At 42.7% G+C, this 17,338-nt stretch overlaps 1 protein-coding gene across 4 annotated transcripts in view; it reads left to right on the top strand.

The window, feature by feature from the left end:
• wasla (WASP like actin nucleation promoting factor a) overlaps positions 1 to 17,338 on the top strand; it is a 29,944-nt gene that overhangs the window by 6,555 nt on the left and 6,051 nt on the right. For 2 of the 4 annotated variants that reach the window (XM_054776322.1, XM_054776324.1), the window contains 3 exons: positions 4,279 to 4,413; positions 4,499 to 4,585; positions 4,806 to 4,902. In XM_054776322.1, the coding sequence (XP_054632297.1) occupies positions 4,279 to 4,413; positions 4,499 to 4,585; positions 4,806 to 4,902 (319 nt within the window). Of the gene's footprint in view, positions 1 to 262; positions 892 to 4,278; positions 4,414 to 4,498; positions 4,586 to 4,805; positions 4,903 to 17,338 lie in introns of those variants that run through there. The other 2 variants (XM_054776323.1, XM_054776325.1) reach the window with 2 other exon arrangements.

Below are 17,338 nucleotides of genomic sequence, written 5' to 3'. Positions count from 1 at the left end.
ATAGGAATACATGTAACACAGAATTCACTTAATTGCAAACATTAGTTGTTTATAACGGTAGTTTTCCGTCACATTTCCATCCACAGTTTGCTTCATAAAGCTTTAGGTCAAATGTGGAGCCCTAGTGAACAAAACATTATTAATAATTTAGGACTTTGTGGGTCTTTTATTTACGTCTCTGCGTCGGCCATCTGGCTTCGGCGTGTGACGTCACACGGAGCCCCCCCCCCCCCGTACCTCCGCAGAGCGGCATTCCTCGGACGAAACCACTTCATTCGTACATCGAATCAAAATTGCGTTTCACATTACACTTAAAGTTTATTGATTACAACATTAATCAACACTTTTAGCAACTGTGTTCATGTTCGCCGAGTTAATCTTCCTCGCCGTAGCTCGAGCGGACATTTGTAGAACCCACCCCCCCGTCCACCTAGCTGGCGTAGTACGCTCCATGTAGTTGCCATGTTGGATGGACGCATCGCTTCTGCGGCTGCTTGACTTTTTACGATGAAACTTGCGCGTTTGTACCCCTGAAGACGCGAACAGGGGCGATTATTGAAGCCATTTCGCACCGAAGAGAGGAATTAAATTGGTTTTCGACGCAGGTGCAGTCCCAGGACACGCCCAGTCCTTGGCCGCCCTCCAGCCCTGCAGTCGGCGGAGATGATCCGGCCGGGGGCCACAGCGTCCGGAGCCCGCATGAATGTTGTGTAAATAGCCGTCATAAGCAGTGCTTGCTGACACCCGTCGGCTCAAATCCGCGTCGTTTCGCAACAACCCCAAGCCATGAACAGCCACCCGCCGCTCCGCAGGGCCGCTAATGTGGGCTCCATGCTGCTGACCCCGCAGGAGAACGACTGCCTGTTCGGCTACCTGGGCAGGAAATGTGCGGTAAAGTATCGCCGTGCACCTGCACGACCCACTGCTTTTAACCCAGTGATACGGTTTACAGTATTTGTCATGTGACTTAAGAACTTGTCATAAGAATATGTAATTAGGAACACCTGCACAATCTTATTAACATCCGGTACAAGCGCACCGACAAAACCAGCAAAAGATGCTCGGTGTAGACTACAACAGTGTATCCCGTTTGGCATCATACGGAAATATTTCGATCAGTAGTGATTGTCTTTGCATAGGCAACATGTTTGATGCTGATTTTTCCACATTACTATTGGCATACGTATTTGCAGCTTTGCATGTGGATTTAAACCCCCCCACCCCATGACAAAACGGAACATTCTAATCTGCATCCAGAGAAGCTTTATTGATGGCTTGTTGGATCTCGTCATCTGGCTCTGCCTAATCAACCACTTGAGTTAAGGTGTCTCATTTTAGTGACTAAAACAGCAGTCGGGTGGTGGTGTGAATTTATTTGTTTTTTTGTGTTCTGCGGCGCTAAGGAACGTGTCTGAGCCCGCTGGGATGATCTAATGCAGGGATTAGAATTTTGGAGGTGATTAATTTGGTGAGATCGTTCTTGGTGGCCTCCACTGTAAGCTCTTAAACTTCATCCTGAAGGAAGTTTGATTTGGGACCTTGGCGTGTGGATTATACGTTTACACGTTTAAATCACGGCAGATGATGATGGCTGCTTGCCGTGCGCAAGGTCAAGACTGCGGCATCTTGTCCGTGCTGCTGGCCCTTTAACTTAGCAGCAAGCTAGCGGACGCAAATGAGACTTCATTTATTGGGCCGCACCTTCTGATGATGACTCTACGTCAGCAAGTCATCTATTAATTTTAGACTGAGGTCGTTTGTAGGTGTCCAAACTTTTACTGCAATTGAATTTTCTAAAAATTATGATATTTTTTGTTTTGTTTTGTATGTTTCTCGTAATATTGCAACTTTTAAAAAATAATCACAGTTAATAGTTAATTTTCCCCAACCTAATTTTCCAAAAATTACAATTCTATTGCTTACATTTCTAATAATCCCATGACTTATGAAAACAACATATAGACTTTATGTTACAGTTCGATGCTGTAACACCTATTTCAACTTTCGTCTTACGAGTTTTCTTCTCATAATTGTGACTTTATTCCCATAATATTCTGACTTTATTCTCGTAGCATTATAACTTTCCAAAATCTGTTTAAAAAAAAAAAAAACTTTGTACAGTATTTCATTGTATTATGACTTAAAAAGAAACATTTTTTTTCTACTACTACTACAACTAAAATGTCACCTTGACACGCCTATTACACAATACATAATAAGAGAAAATAAGACATAATATAGACTCACATGGATTTATGACTTTATTCCCATAATGTTTTGACTTTATTGTCATAACATTATAACGTTTTGCACAACCTAATTTTTTTTTAAATTAGAACTTTGTTTTCTTTGTTTGTCATAGTATTGCAACTTTTAAAAATGCATGTTTTTCTACTGTATTACTAGAATGACATTATTTTCCTCATAACACCACAACTTTTTTTGTTAACATTTTGACTTTATTTTCTTGGAAAATTTCTGCAGATTTTTCTATTTTTGCTGTTTTTTAAATTATATTTTTACAATGTGCTAGAGGCCGATTAAAAAAAACAACAAACAAACACAAAAAACGTGGGCAGCACTATGAACATCTCTGGGTTAACTGAACACATGTTCTTTTTCCGTTTTGCGCGAGACACATTTTTAAATCTAGCGTAAGGAAGTGTGCTAAATACACACATTTTATGTAGACCTGCATTTACATAAACACACGCACACTGGTGGTGTCAGTTTAAGAGACGAGATTTTTTTTAAAGAAAAGTACAACAGAAAAAAAAAGAAATATATGCTAATATACTGCAAGCTACTAATTTAAATTCTACTAAGTCACCTGGCATTGCTCCTCACAAAGCTACACTCTTGTGCACTCTGTGTGTATGTGAGTGGCCCCCGCCTCCACCCACTGAGAGAAAGGGACTACATGACTGACAAAAGGGCTCACTCTATTCATGCCGTCGTTCTGTGGCACAAACATGCTGAAACCAATGCACAGAGTGAAATCTCTCTACTGCCTGTTTGGAGGCGGGTGACGATGGAAACGGACACGCATGCGCATGGCAATATTTTGAGGGTGGCAAAATTGTGGAGTTCATTTCATTTATTGTGTGATTAGTAGGGTTGTCACGAGACACCCAACTCATGAGACATGATGGTGCATGAGATTGGGGCCACGAGAACGAGATGAGACCAGATTTTAACATGAATTCAAACAAATTCGGCTTACTGGCTGGTTCATCTTGACGGGCTCACTTTGCTCATTATAAATATTCCCATGCGGGGGCTGTGGCTTTGCAATCATTTTTTTCCCCTCCTAATTTCCAGTACATAATCTTGCATTGCTCCTCACGAGGGTCCCTGACTGTACTATGTGTTAATGTTAGCGGTCCCGCCTCCCCCCACAGAGAAAAAGGGACTGAAAAGAGGTGTGACTCTGTTGTTTTATGGAACACTGTTCTATGAAGTGTTGAGGTGCTGAATCAATGCACAGAGTGAATCCTCTTCTTGCCTGTCAGGAGGAAAACAGACACGTATGCACGTGGCAATACACTCCTGATCAGAAACCAGTTGAAAAATTGCTAGAATTAGCATTTTGCACATTTGGATCCTAATGAGGTTTTAAGTAGAGCTAGTCAGCTTTACCATCAGGAGGGCATGACAGTGCGAATGCCTGACAGAAAATGAAAATTTTGAGCAGATTTTGGCTTTTATAGGCTGTGGTTTTAAACTTTTGATCAGCTGATAAACAGCCTATTTCAGTTGAATTGTTGTTTTCAATCAATGACTTTTTCAAAATGCTTTTTGTGTCACTCCCCCTTCTTACTTTTGCATATTGTAGCTCTACTTAAAACCTCATTAGGATCCAAATGTGCAAAATGCAAATCCTCGCAGTTTTTTTCAACTGGTCTTACGATTTTGATCAGGAGTGTACATGTACAGTATATGGAGGCGAGAAAAATTAGCGCGTTTATTTTCTTTTCTCATGTGATTTAATTAATTTATTCATTATCACGGGACATTTTTTTTAAAAAACGAGAAATCTCGTCGCATTTTAATCTTGCGAGATCTTGTGACACTCCTAACACATGCACACACACACAGATGTTAAAAACGCACATGTGCACACATGCAGTCACGCACATATTGCTTGCGTACTCAGACAAATATGTGAACACTAGCATGCATATTACCACACAAATACGTGTGTATATTAAAGCATTCCATATGAGTACATAACAGACACGCACGTGCAATGTTGAGTACCCTTGCTGTGGCGTGCAGACGTTGTGTTCGGCGGTGGTCCAGGTCTATGGCGCTGACAGGAGCTGCAGCTGGGTGAAGAAGTGCTGCGGGGTGGCGTGTTTGGTCAAAGACAACCCGCAGAGGTCCTACTTCATCCGTGTGTTTGACATCAAGGTGAGCTGCTGCATCAACAAACAAGCAGGCCTGCCAGGGAAGCTTCTGGAATGATGGCAGTGACTGCGTGTGTGTGTTGTTGCAGGAGGGTAAAACCATGTTCGAGCAGGAGCTGTACCACAACTTCTCCATCAGCTGCTCCAGGTCCTACTTCATCTCCTTCGTTGGAGATGTGAGTATTCCAGGCCATCACACTCGTCACGTCCTGCTTTGCTTTATTGTGAAAGGTTGAAGGATGGTCAGGGTTAGCTCGTGACTGTGTAGTTGGATTTGACAGGACCATGTCCTTGTGAAGGTAGCGTCGCCCTGGTGAAACTCCGCCACCTGCTGGTGAAAAGACGTGTCATGTCCAGCAAGGAAAGATGTTCATGATTCCGTGTTGTCGCCCTTAGAGCAGCCAAATGGGTTTGAACTTCGCCAGTGAAGAAGAGGCCAAGCGATTCCGAGTGGCCATCAACGACCTGCTCAGCCGACGACAACGCAAAACTGGCAAGTGTCTGTCTACTTTTTTTTTTTTTTTCATCACACCAGAACACCGCTCTTCTTCTGGAACTTATCTCAGCACCAACCGGGCAGCACGCCTTCTTTGCAACACCGTCTCACTTGTTTAGATGATGTTTTTGTGGAAGACTGGCCCTTAAAAAACACCAAGGGAACCCAGGTGGTATCGATTCCGATACTGATGCTCCATGAGTGAAATCGGCCGATGCCGAAACTCATCATTCTTAATTAAATGAAAGTGTTTTCATGTGCCAGATATTTTTCCGGTTTTGCGGTATGCAGACTGGTTTTGGCACGCCTGCACAGTGTGAAAGAAAGTGGGAAGGGGACGCTCCCTAAGACATTAGAGCACGACGCTACCCTGCGCACTGGGATCGCAACAGGCTGCTATTGTACGAGTCACAGGTGATCGGCTTTTTTGATCGGCATTGAAAAGCAGCGCATTCCTACTTTTTACCTTTCATATCTCTATGTTCTTATATAAATGGAATACCTTGGTAGTTGGAGCATAGAAAACCTGTTTACCACCTTCTAAATACACTTTTTAACATGATTAAAGCCCTCTAGACATGAAATAAAACCTTATAGTCACCTTTACACTCCTATTAACCAATATACAACCCCTGGCAAAAATGATGGAATCACCAGTCTCGGAGGATGTTCATTCAGTTGTTTAATTTTGTAGAAAAAAAGCAGATCACAGACATGACACAAAACTAAAGTCATTTCAAATGGCAACTTTCTGGCTTTAAGAAACACTAAAAGAAATCAAGAAAAAAAGATGTGGTAGTCAGGAACAGTTACTTTTTTAGACCAATCAGAGGGAAAAAATTATGGAATCACTCAATTCTGAGGAAAAAATTATGAAATCATGAAAAAAACAACAAAAGAATACTTCAAACACACCACTAGTACTTTGTTGCACCACCGCTGGCTTTTATAACAGCTCGCAGTCTCAGAGGCATGGACTTAATGAGTGACAAACAGTACTCTTCATCAATCTGGCTCCAACTTTCTCTGATTGCTTTTGCCAGATCAGCTTTGCAGGTTGGACCATTTTCTTCAACTTCCACCACAGATTTTCAATTGGATTGAGATCCGGACTATTTGCAGGCCATGACATTGACCTTGTGTGTCTTTCTTCAAGGAATGTTTTTGCATCCTGAAAAATGATTTCATCATCCCCAAACGCCCTTTCAATTGATGGGATAAGAAAAGTGTCCAAAATGTCAACGTAAACTTGTGCATTTCTTGAAGATGTAATGACAGCCATCTCCCCAGTGCCTTTACCTGACATGCAGCCCCATATCATCAATGACTGTGGAAATGTGCATGTTTTCTTCAGGCAGTCGTCTTCATAAATCTCATTGGAACGGCACCAAACAAAAGTTCCAGCATCATCACCTTGCCCAATGCAGATTCGCGATTCATCACTGAATATGACTTTCATCCAGTCATCCGCAGTGCACGATTGCTTTTCCTTAGCCTATTGTAACCTTTTTTTTTCTGTTTAGGTGTTAATGATGGCTTTCGTTTAGCTTTCCTGTATGTAAATCCCATTTCCTTTAGGCGGTTTCTTACAGTTCGGTCACAGACGTTGACTCCAGTTTCCTCCCATTTGTTCCTCATTTGTTTTGCTGTGCATTTTCTGTTTTCAGGACATATTGCTTTGTTTTCTGTCTTGACGCTTTGATGTCTTCCTTGATCTACCAGTATGCTTGCCTTTAACAACCTTCCCATGTTGTTTGTACTTGGTCCAGATTTTAGACACAGCTGACTGTGAGCAACCAACATCTTTTGCAACATTGCGTGATGATTTACCTTCTTTAAGAAGTTTGATAATCCTCTCCTTTGTTTCAATTGGCATCTCTTGTGTTGGAGCCATGATTCATGTCAGTCTACTTGATGCAACAGCTCTCCAAGGTGTGATCACTCCTGTTTAACTGCAGACTAATGAGCAGATCTAATCTGATGCAGGTATTAGTTTTGGGAATGGAAATTTACAGGATGATTTCATAATTTTTTTCCTCAGAATTGAGTGATTCCATAATTGTTTCCCTCTGATTGGTCTAAAAAAGTAACTGTTACTGACTACCACATCTTTTTTTTCTTGATTTCTTTTAGTGTTTCTTAAAGCCAGAAAGTTGCCATTTTAGACTTTATTTTAGACTTTAGTTTTGTGTCATGTCTGTGATCTGCTTTTTTTCTACAAATTTAAACAACTGAATGAACATCCTCCGAGACTGGTGATTCCATCATTTTTGCCAGGGGTTGTAGTAGGTCTAATAAGAGAAAATAAGACGTAGAAAACCTGTTTACGACCTTCTAAATATGCTTTTTAACATGATCAGAGCCCTGTAGACATGAAATAACACTCCTACAGTCACCTTTACACTCCAGTTTCCCAATATAGTAGACATAAGATAAAGTTAGACATAGAAAACTTGTTTACCACTTCCTAAATACGCTTTTTAAAGTCACCTTTAAACGTCTATTACCAAATATAGAAGACACAATAAGAGAAAAAAAGCATATAATACGCAGAAAAGGTGCAGTGCAGTGGGACCTGGGTTCCTCCTGGTCCACGACAATGCCCGACCTCATGTGGCTAGTGTATGCAGGTAGTTGCTGGAGGATGAAGGAATTGATACCATTGACTGGCCCCCACGTTCACCTGACCTAAACCCAATAGAACACCTCTGGGACATTATGTTTAGGTCCATCCGGCGTCGCCAGGTTGCTCCTCAGACTGTCCAGGAGCTCATTGATGCCCTGGTCCAGATCTGGGAGGAGATCCCCCCAGGACACCATCCGTAGTCTCATTAGGAGCATGCCCCCACGTTGTCAGGCATGCGTACAAGCACGTGGGGGCCACACAAACTACTGAGAATCATTTTGAGTTGCTACAATGACATTTTAGCAAAATGGACCAGTGTGCTGCATCATTTTTTCACTTTCATTTTTGGGGTGTCTTTGATTTCCCCCCTCTATAGGGTGACCATTTTCATTTCTATCAAATGATGTGGCATCATTTTGTTACTAATACATCACCCACTTATTATCAGGAAACATATTCAACATCATTTTTACCCCAGTTTACATCTGATGTGTTTTCCAAGTGTTCCTCTAATTTTTTTGAGCAGTATAGCTTGTTATTTATGAAAAAATATTGACCACAATTAGTTAGAAAACTATTTGAAATATAAAAATGTTTGACTGCCCTATTTTGATCAGAATTCACCGGAATCGCCTGTCTGCCTTGCTGGCACTTGCGCATGTGACCAGATATGGCATCTTGCTAGCTCGGAGCTACAAGTGGGTATTGTGTTCATGGGATACATCAATCATCCATCATCACAACTTACTTTTTAAAGTGTCCCTTCACAACCTTGCTCTCTTGTTATGATAATACTTATGGCTTGTCTTCAAAACACTAGTTGTGTCAAAGTTGTGCAGCAGAAACAGGTAGTGTGTGCGGCTTTAGACAGTGACGCTATCACGGGGGTCTCCGACAGGTAGCCCGTAAGCTAGAAGTAGCTCACGAGCTGATTTTGAGTAGTTTACCAAAGAATATTTTGTTCACCTCTCCGTATTTTTGTAAGTGTTCTATTCAAACCTGACACCAGTATTTAATGGCAAGTGAGCACACTGAGTGGAGTCGTGCTTGGTAAATAAGATGCCATTTAAATGTTGGCAGCGCTCTCAGCAAGTTTGCCATTAAATTCACAGTTTTGCAATGTTCTGGGTTCATGTCCTGCTAGTTGTGGAAAAAAGTAAAATAAATAAATTCAGAAATAAATAAGGCCAAAAGAAATTGCTATTTGTCATTAAAAATTAATTTGCATTCGCAGCAGCGGCAGTTCACCCTACCAGGCAGCCCACCACCACAGCTTAAAAAAAAATCCTAGTGGAAACCCCGGCACAGTACTTCCTGCGGTGGCTATTCTTTCATCAATGTAACGTTACTGACACCTAGTGACCAGTGTAGAATACTTTATGCCACAACGTCTTTGAATGCATTTTCGAAATGCCTTTTTTTTTGCCATTGTAGCTGTTTGTATGCTTGAAAATGCTTTAATTTAGGCCAAAAGTATGTAAAATTAGCTTAGATATGCTTTTGTTTTTTTTTTACTAATTGGCTGTAGTCAGCCACGAAACGGCATGATTTATTAATTACTAATATTGAAAAACCGTGGGAGTGCAGCCATGAAATCTGAATGTGGCGACGGGCGATTGTTATCACTTTTAAAAAAGAGCATCTCGAGGGGTCTGTATACTCATTAAATTTAGCAACAAAGTCACAAAGTTGGCAACTTCTTATTTGCAGGCCAACCAGGTGTGCATGAGGTGTGTTAAAGGAAAAGTGCATTTAAAAAAAAAAGTTTCCCGTCATCCGCACTCCGTATGTGAGACATGAACACACGTCTTTCTCTTTTTTTGTGCGTGCTAAAGATACAAAAACAGCTGAAAAGAGGCATGTAATTAATGCTTGTAATGGGATGTATTTATTCCGCCTAGGAAGACTGCTATTAAAACCTCCCAAAAGCGCCGAAGAGGTTTGATGGTTTTATCCCCATGTTGTGAGCACGTAGTAACAGGCACATTCATGATAACACGGAATACTTACAATATTTTGCTCATTTTAATCACGAGTGGAACTTCCTTCCTGGGTGCATTGATTTCACATAGCAACATAGAAAGGAACGCTTCACCTAGCGCCAACTTTTCCCAAACTCAAAAACAAAAACACAGCAGCAGTGGAGGCGGCTCCAATACGTTGCGTTACCTTTCACTAGTGGCCTGAGGTATTGTGAGCGAGTGTGTGGCGAAGCTAGTCGCTAGCCGGCTAGCAGCTAGCTGGTGTGGTGTGGCAAGGTGTCACTACACCCGTAATGTAGTTCTTGGGCTTAACAATGTAAATAACAATAATAAAAACAATGTCCGCTCTAGCTTGGTTAATATGCATGTCTGTCAACGGCATTTCACACAGGACTGTTTTGTGAACATGCACCAATACGAAGCTGGATTGTCCGCCAAACTGTTGCTGAAGTCCGATGCATTTCCAACGTTACTTGGTCGTGTTGAAGAGTCAGCAGAGCAAGCTGTAAGCAACAATTTATCAATGTCCCAACTGTGTTTATTTTGTGTAAGTCATCGGACAAAAGGGGTTCGGCAGATGTCCGGACGTCCTCGGGAGTGTGACCGATCACAGCGGAGTGGGCTCGGCGGGAGGCGTACCCAGTGGAGGTTGGGAGGTGGAGTAGATTACACAGACCGTTTGGGTGGGAGGCAGGAAACACTGCAGGAAGAGGCGAAGAGTCCGGAAGATCTAGAACGCTTTCTCTGCAGGTTATCGTGTGTAGCTGCTCTATAGAAGGCCTGAACTCAATACAAAGGCCCGAAAATTAGTATAATAGTAGCAGAACATTTGAATCACACTTGAACCGTGTTATTATGAGCAATGAGGTGTTGCACTCAAAAACACCACATAACTTACTGTATGTTGAATTCACATGTTGTGAGTTTATTTTCTGTGATTTGCTGCATTTAAGTATGCTTGGAAGTCAAGTGACAATGACAGAGTGTTGTTCCAGACTTAGTCGTGTTTTGTTTGCAGTTGGAGGTACATGTACTGTACAGTGTTGGAATTGCACTGTTGTTGTGTTCACGTCAGAATAACGTTATAAAACTGCGACAGACCCTTTGTGACTCTGTGGGGAGCTACACTGTGTCGCTGTCTGTCGGCATAAGAGAGAGGTGTGGCTTGTCATGATGTGTATACATTAATTACGCAAAAAAATGTAATTAATTAAATAAGTTAGCGCCGTTAACGCGCTAGTTTTGACAGCCCTAATTATGTCTACTATATTGGATAATAGGAGTGTAAGGGTGACTATAGGGGTGTTATTTCATGTCTAGAGGGTTTTAATAATGTTAGAAAGCGTATTTAGGAGGTCCTAAATAAGATTTCTATGTCTTACATGTCTTATTTTCTCTTATTTCTACTATATTGGGTAATAACAGTGTAAAGGTGAATATAGGGGTGTTATTTTATGTGTAGAGAGCTCCAATAATATTAAAAAGTGTATTTAGAAGGTCGTAAACAAGTTTTCTTTGTCTTATGTCTTATTTTCTCTTATGTCTACTATATTGGATAATAGGGGTGTAACAGTGACTATAGGGGTGTTATATCATGTCTAGAGGGCTCTAATAATAACTATATTTACAAGGTGGTATACATGTTTTGTGTCTTATTTTCTCATATTGTCTACTATATTGGGTAACAGGAGTTTAAGGTGACTATTTTGGTGTTATTTCATGTCTAGAGCGCTCTAATAATGGTAAAATCTGTATTTAGAAGGTGGTAAACAGATGAGTATACTCAAAATATTCCATTTATAAGTACTGAATCCTAATTCACTCATCATGGTCGGGTCTGAAACCGATTATCCACCATAAACTACGTAACAGATTTCCACAAGATGGCAGATGCGGGAATTGTGTCTCATTTGGAGAAGTCTGTGGACGACAGAAGACGGGCGACTTTCTAGGCGGAATAGGTGTGTCCCATTACGTGCATTCTTAGCTGCCTCTTTATAGCTGTTTTTATATCTTTAGAACACATGGACTCGAGGGACGTTTGTTCGTGTCTCACATTAGGATTGTGGACGATGGGCAAAATAAAAAGTGCACTTTCCCTTTTAAGAAGGTGAGTTACATCTGCTGTGCGGAGTTGTATCAACACACTACATCTACAGACAGTCCCATCATAATGTGCTTATGAGCATGGGACAGCAGGTAGCGGCGAATCTTATTTGTGGCGGTCCAACGGTGCTTGTGGCGGGCCGTGAATGTATGGGTAAAGACTGCTTGTGAAGAAACGGTAAATGTACACTCATGGTGTTCATATATCCGGTAGGCACCAGAGGTGGTTCAAAGTCATAATCATGTTTCCTACCAAGAAGCTGCACATGTCTTCGTACCTCGTCGCCATCAAATGGAAGAGAGGTTTGAGACGTGGACATCTTTAGCTTATTATCCACGCAGAAAAGGAGGATGAGACTTTTTGGGGACATTTTGTGGGTGCATCCTTTTCAAGCCTCATTAAAGGGTCCCTGGCATGATTCATCAACTTAGCTTAAATATGTTGTATGGTGTTAAGTCCGTTTTTGATAGGTAAAGTCACAAAAATGGCATTTATAGTTGATGGCGCCACCCATGATGACCTAGCTCTCGCAGTTCCTCTTCCCAGTCTACACCCCCCCGCGGAGGTAAACAAACCAGCAAGATGCTTTCCCAATTGCAGGACTGCTTTTCCTGCACAGATTGGAGCATATTTGAGGATCAAGACTTGGACACATACTCGGTGTCCGTCCTCTTCTACAGTGGGGCAAAAAAGTATTTAGTCCGCCACCAATTGCGCACGTTCTCCCACTTAAAAGATGAGTGAGGTCTCCAAATCTCATCATAGGTACACCTCAACTATGACAGACAAAATGAGGGAAAAAAATCCAGGAAATCACATTGTCTGATTTTTAAAGAATTTATTTGCAAATGATGGTGCAAAATAAGTATTTGGTCAATAAGAAAAGTTCATGTCAATACTTTGTCTTCCCTTTGTTGGCTATGACAGAGGTCAAACGCTTTCAGGAAGTCTTCTCAAGGTTTCAACACACTGTTCCTGGTATTTTGGCCCATTCCTCCACGCAGATCTCCTCTAGGGCAGTGATGTTTTGCGGCTGTCGCTGGGCAACACACACTTTCAACTCGCTCCAAAGATTTTCTATGGGGTTGAGATCTGGAGACTGGCTAGGCCACTCCAGGACCTTGAAATGCTTCTTAGGAGGCCACTCCTTCGTTGCCCGGGCAGTGTGTTTGGGATCATTATCATGCTGAAAGACCAGCTACGTTTCATCTTCAATGCCCTTGCTGATGGAATGAGGTTTTCACTCAAAATCGCACGACACATGGCCCCATTCATTCTTTCCTTCACACGGATCAGTCGTCCTGGTCCCTCTGTAGAAAAACAGCCCCAAAGCATGATGTTTCCACCTCCATGCTTCACAGTAGGTATGGTGTTCTTTGGATTCAACTCACCATTCTTTCTCCTCCAAACACGACAAGTTGAGTTTCTACCAAAAAGTTCTATTTTGGTTTCATCTGACCATATCACATTCTGCCAATCCTCTTCTGGATCATCCAAACTCTCTCTAGCAAACGTCAGACGAGCCTGGACGTGTACTGGCTTAAGCAGGGGGACACGTCTGGCACTGCAGGATTTGAGTCCCTGGCGGCGTAGTGTTACCGATGGTAGCCTTTTTACTTTGGTCCCAGCTCTCTGCAGGTCATTCACGAGGTCCCCCCGTGTGGTTCTGGGATTTTTGCTCACCGTTCTCGTGATCATTTCGACCCCACGGGGTGAGATCTTGCGTGGAGCCCACATGGAGGGAGATTATCTGTGGTCTTGTATGTCTTCCATTTCCTAATAATTGCTCCCACACTTGATTCCTTCACACCAAGCTGCTTACCTATTGCAGAGTCAGTCTTCCCAGCCTGGTGCAGGTCTACAGTTTTGTTTCTGGTGTCCTTTGACAGCTCTTTGGTCTTGGCCATAGTGGAGTTTGGAGTCTGACTGTCTGAGGTTGTGGACAGGTGTCTTTTATACTGATAATGAGTTCAAATATGTACCATTAGTACAGGTAACGAGTGGAGGACAGAGGAGCCTCTTCAAGAAGAAGTTACAGGTGTGTGAGAGTCAGAAATCGTACTTGTTTGTAGGTGACCAAATACTTACATACTACTACTCCATAACTTGCAAATAAATTCTTTAAAAATCAGACAATGTGATTTTTCTGGATTTTCTTTTCTCATTTTGTCTGTCATAGTTGAGGTGTACCTATGATGAAAATTGGAGACCTCACTACTCTTTTAAGTGGGAGAACGTGCACAATTGGTGGCGGACTAAATACTTTTTTTGCCCTACTGTACATCAAGTGCTGTGTAGAGGGGGTCACGGAGGAAAAACGCATCCGGTCTGGACTTGACTGGATGACAGGTCTGATCAGAGCCCAGAGCTCTCTACGACACCGCCAGAGCTGACCTGAGGAGGGGAATTAGGCAGGCTAAGAAGTCGCACAAGAGGAAGGTGGTGGGATACTTCCAGGATGACAACCCACGACAGATGTGGAGGGGCATCCAGGCCCTGACCAACCACAGAGGCCAAGCCCCTCCTCCCTCTTCCTCCATTAACAGAGGCGCTAAACACGTTCTTTTTCCGGTTTGAGACCACCGCCACAAGCACACCTCCACACGTCCTGTCAAACCGTCAACAATCTGTGAAACTGGGCCCCTCCCACTCCTCCACACTCACGTTCAGCAGAGGTTCACCACAAGGCTGTGTACTGAGCCCCCTACTGTACGCCTTTTAAAAACCCATGACTGTTCTCCAAGCCACTCCACCAACAGCATTATGAAATGTGCAGATGACACCGCTGCGGTGGCACTCATTCACAAGGTGGATGCGACAGCATGTAGGGACGCGGTGGAAACCTGGTGTGCGCACAACAATCTGAGTCTGAACATATAAAAGAACAAAAGAACTCATACTGGACTTCAGGAAACGCACATAGGCTCACACCCCTCTCCTCATAAATGGTGCACAGGTGGAAGCTGTCTCCACCACGTTTCTGGGCAAGCACATCTCTGCCGACCACTCCTGGACCCCCAACATCAAGGCCCTGGTGAAGAAGGCTCAGCAGCAGCTTCAATTCCTGCGCGTCTTTAGGAAGAACAATCAGGACCAGAAGCTGCTGCTGACTTTCTCCCGCTCGTAACATAAGTTTGCACTCACCCGCACGTTGTACTTTTACATTTTTAAATTGCAGTCCTTTATCCTCATCCCACTGTTATTTATTTGTTATTTAATTTATATCCGACGATGTGGTGCACAGTGGCCACATTCCATGACAGTTTTGTTGTAACTATTGTGCAATGACAATGAAGGCTATTCTATTCTATTTTATTTCCGCGAGTGACGTCTCAGCCAAAGCAGAGTAAACAAACGCTTTTCGAGGTAGATGGTCGACTTACTTCAGTATATTTGTCATCAAAAGTAGTAGTAGTCGTGCCAAAACAATGTGTTGCTGCTGGAAGTTCACCGTGTCCGAGTGATACTGTAAGTTTTTGTTTTCTTTTCCAAAAGAGGAAGCTTTAAGACAACAGCGGACGAAGCAAGTGCAGAGAAGGAGAGACGGATGGACGCCCACCTCCAGTTCTGTTCTTTGCAGTGATCATTTCACTGATGACTGCTGTTCAAGAAACGTTTGGCTATGAACGCGTTTTGAAAAAGGATGCTATTCCGCCGGTACACAGGAAAAAAAACAAACAAGGCAATGAAGAACGACTATTAATGTTGGTGTGAGAGTAGGTCATGTCTTTTAAATACTATTCCACGATAGCGACAAGGCTGCAAAGCATTGTACATGTTATATAAACATCTTTGACAGTGATTTGTGTACTGCGGGGGTGGCGGCAGCCGAAATGTATAAAACAGGCTATAAAAAGCCCCTGATGCTCATTCAGAAGCCGTTTTAAAACAATAATTGAAGGGTAAGCACCTCCAGAGAAATGTACACTTACCACTCTGACTAATCGTCATCTCCACATCTTAAGGCTTAAGTCCATGTTCTGCAGGTTCTCTATTTCATCTCCAAACGCTTCTTCCTCCTCAAAAACTGTTCACACGTCACACAAATCTTCACTCTAGTCACCGTAAACATCTTCTGTCTCGTTACGGCCGTGTTTGTGTAGCTGAGTGATGGCACCTTCCGTAAATGAGCAGCCAGCGGCTGTTTGTCATGGCTGCTGCCATGAACTACAAATGTCATTTTTGTGAATTCACCATTTGCTTTCACAAATGGAACCACGTAGAACGCAATTACAAGCAATATATAACATATTTAAGCAAAGTTGATGAATCATGTCAGGGACCCTCTGACCAGCTGGAAGCAACACAATGCTTTCACTTCCTGTCCCGCACACCCACTGTCCTTGGTGGCATGGGGTTTGTGTGGCGGCCATGTTGCTTCTCGACTTGTCCAGCGCACGCTTGTTTGGACTCTTGAACGTGTCCCGCCTTCCTCTCACGGCTGTCTAAGTAACTTCCGTTGTCATCACAACAACCTTCAAGTGTGATTATTTCACTCTTTCTCTCTTTTGCAGAAAAAACGGTGTGGCTAAAAATGGTATGTTGACGTGGTCAGCCCACAGCCACCCCCCCACCCCCCGGTCACAAGGTTAATCATTTAACTGAAAAAAGATGTAATTTTGTTACAAACCGTAAACTCGCACTGAATATGTGATTATGACAGTTGCGAGTGGACGTCACATGATGTCGCGGAGCGTCTCGTGCAGGTTAATCCGTCCAGCGGGACGTACCATCTGTGCCGTGCGCGGAGCACATGCTCCCCCGGTGTTGGCAGGCTAATCTGGAATGCTGCCTTGTTTTCCCGTCCAAGGGCGAGCAGAAGCACAAGTTGCTGACAAGCACACGTTCGGCGTCAAACACGGGAAGTCATGTCGCGTCTTGTCGCACCTGAAAACCAGACAGTCCAACATTTCTGACCTCCGAGTGTTTCCCGGCAGTCTTGAACGCAACACTCCGTGTCTGCATCTGGGGAAAGTATTCGAGAATATTTTAGGTCTCACTCTGCTCTGTGGAGGCAAAGAGCCACAGACGGCAGATTTGCAGGCCAAGACGTCCAGTGCCGGTGGGTGGGCAGTCCAGGGATTTGGATTGGGATTAGCTGTGGATTAGAGTTTCCATCAAGTGGAGATTTTGATGAATTCGAGGAGTGAACAAATTCAGGCGCCTTCTGCAAGCCGAACGCTGTGACATCATCAAGACATAGACATTAGACATAAGAAGAGAAAATAAGACATGTAAGACATAGAAATCTTGTTTACGACCTCCTAAATACGCTTTTTAACATTATTAGAGCCCTTTAGACATGAAATAACACCCCTATAGTCACCTTTACACTCCTACTACCCACTGTAGTAGATAGGATAAAAGAAAATAAGACATACCTGTATACTACATAGAAAACCTGTTTACAACCTAAATATGGTTTTAACGTTATTAGAGATCTCTAGACATGAAATAACAACCCCATAGTTACCTTTACACTCATATTACCCAGTGTAGAAGACATAAAAGAATAATAAACTTATAACTAATAAACTTGTTTACCACCTTCTAAATACGGTTTTTAACATTATTAGAGACCTCTAGACATGAAATAACACCCCTATAGTTGCATTTACACTCCTATTATCCGATGTAGTAGACACAATAAGTGAAAATAAGACATAAATAACACCCATGCTGTAAATGTGTTATGGTGCTGGGGGGGCAGAGTAAGGG

The sequence above is a fragment of the Dunckerocampus dactyliophorus genome, chromosome 5, assembly GCF_027744805.1.
Source record: "Dunckerocampus dactyliophorus isolate RoL2022-P2 chromosome 5, RoL_Ddac_1.1, whole genome shotgun sequence".
Lineage (NCBI taxonomy): Eukaryota > Metazoa > Chordata > Actinopteri > Syngnathiformes > Syngnathidae > Dunckerocampus > Dunckerocampus dactyliophorus.
Note: the sequence above shows the minus strand (reverse complement) of the source record. Positions and strands in the feature narration are given on the sequence as shown.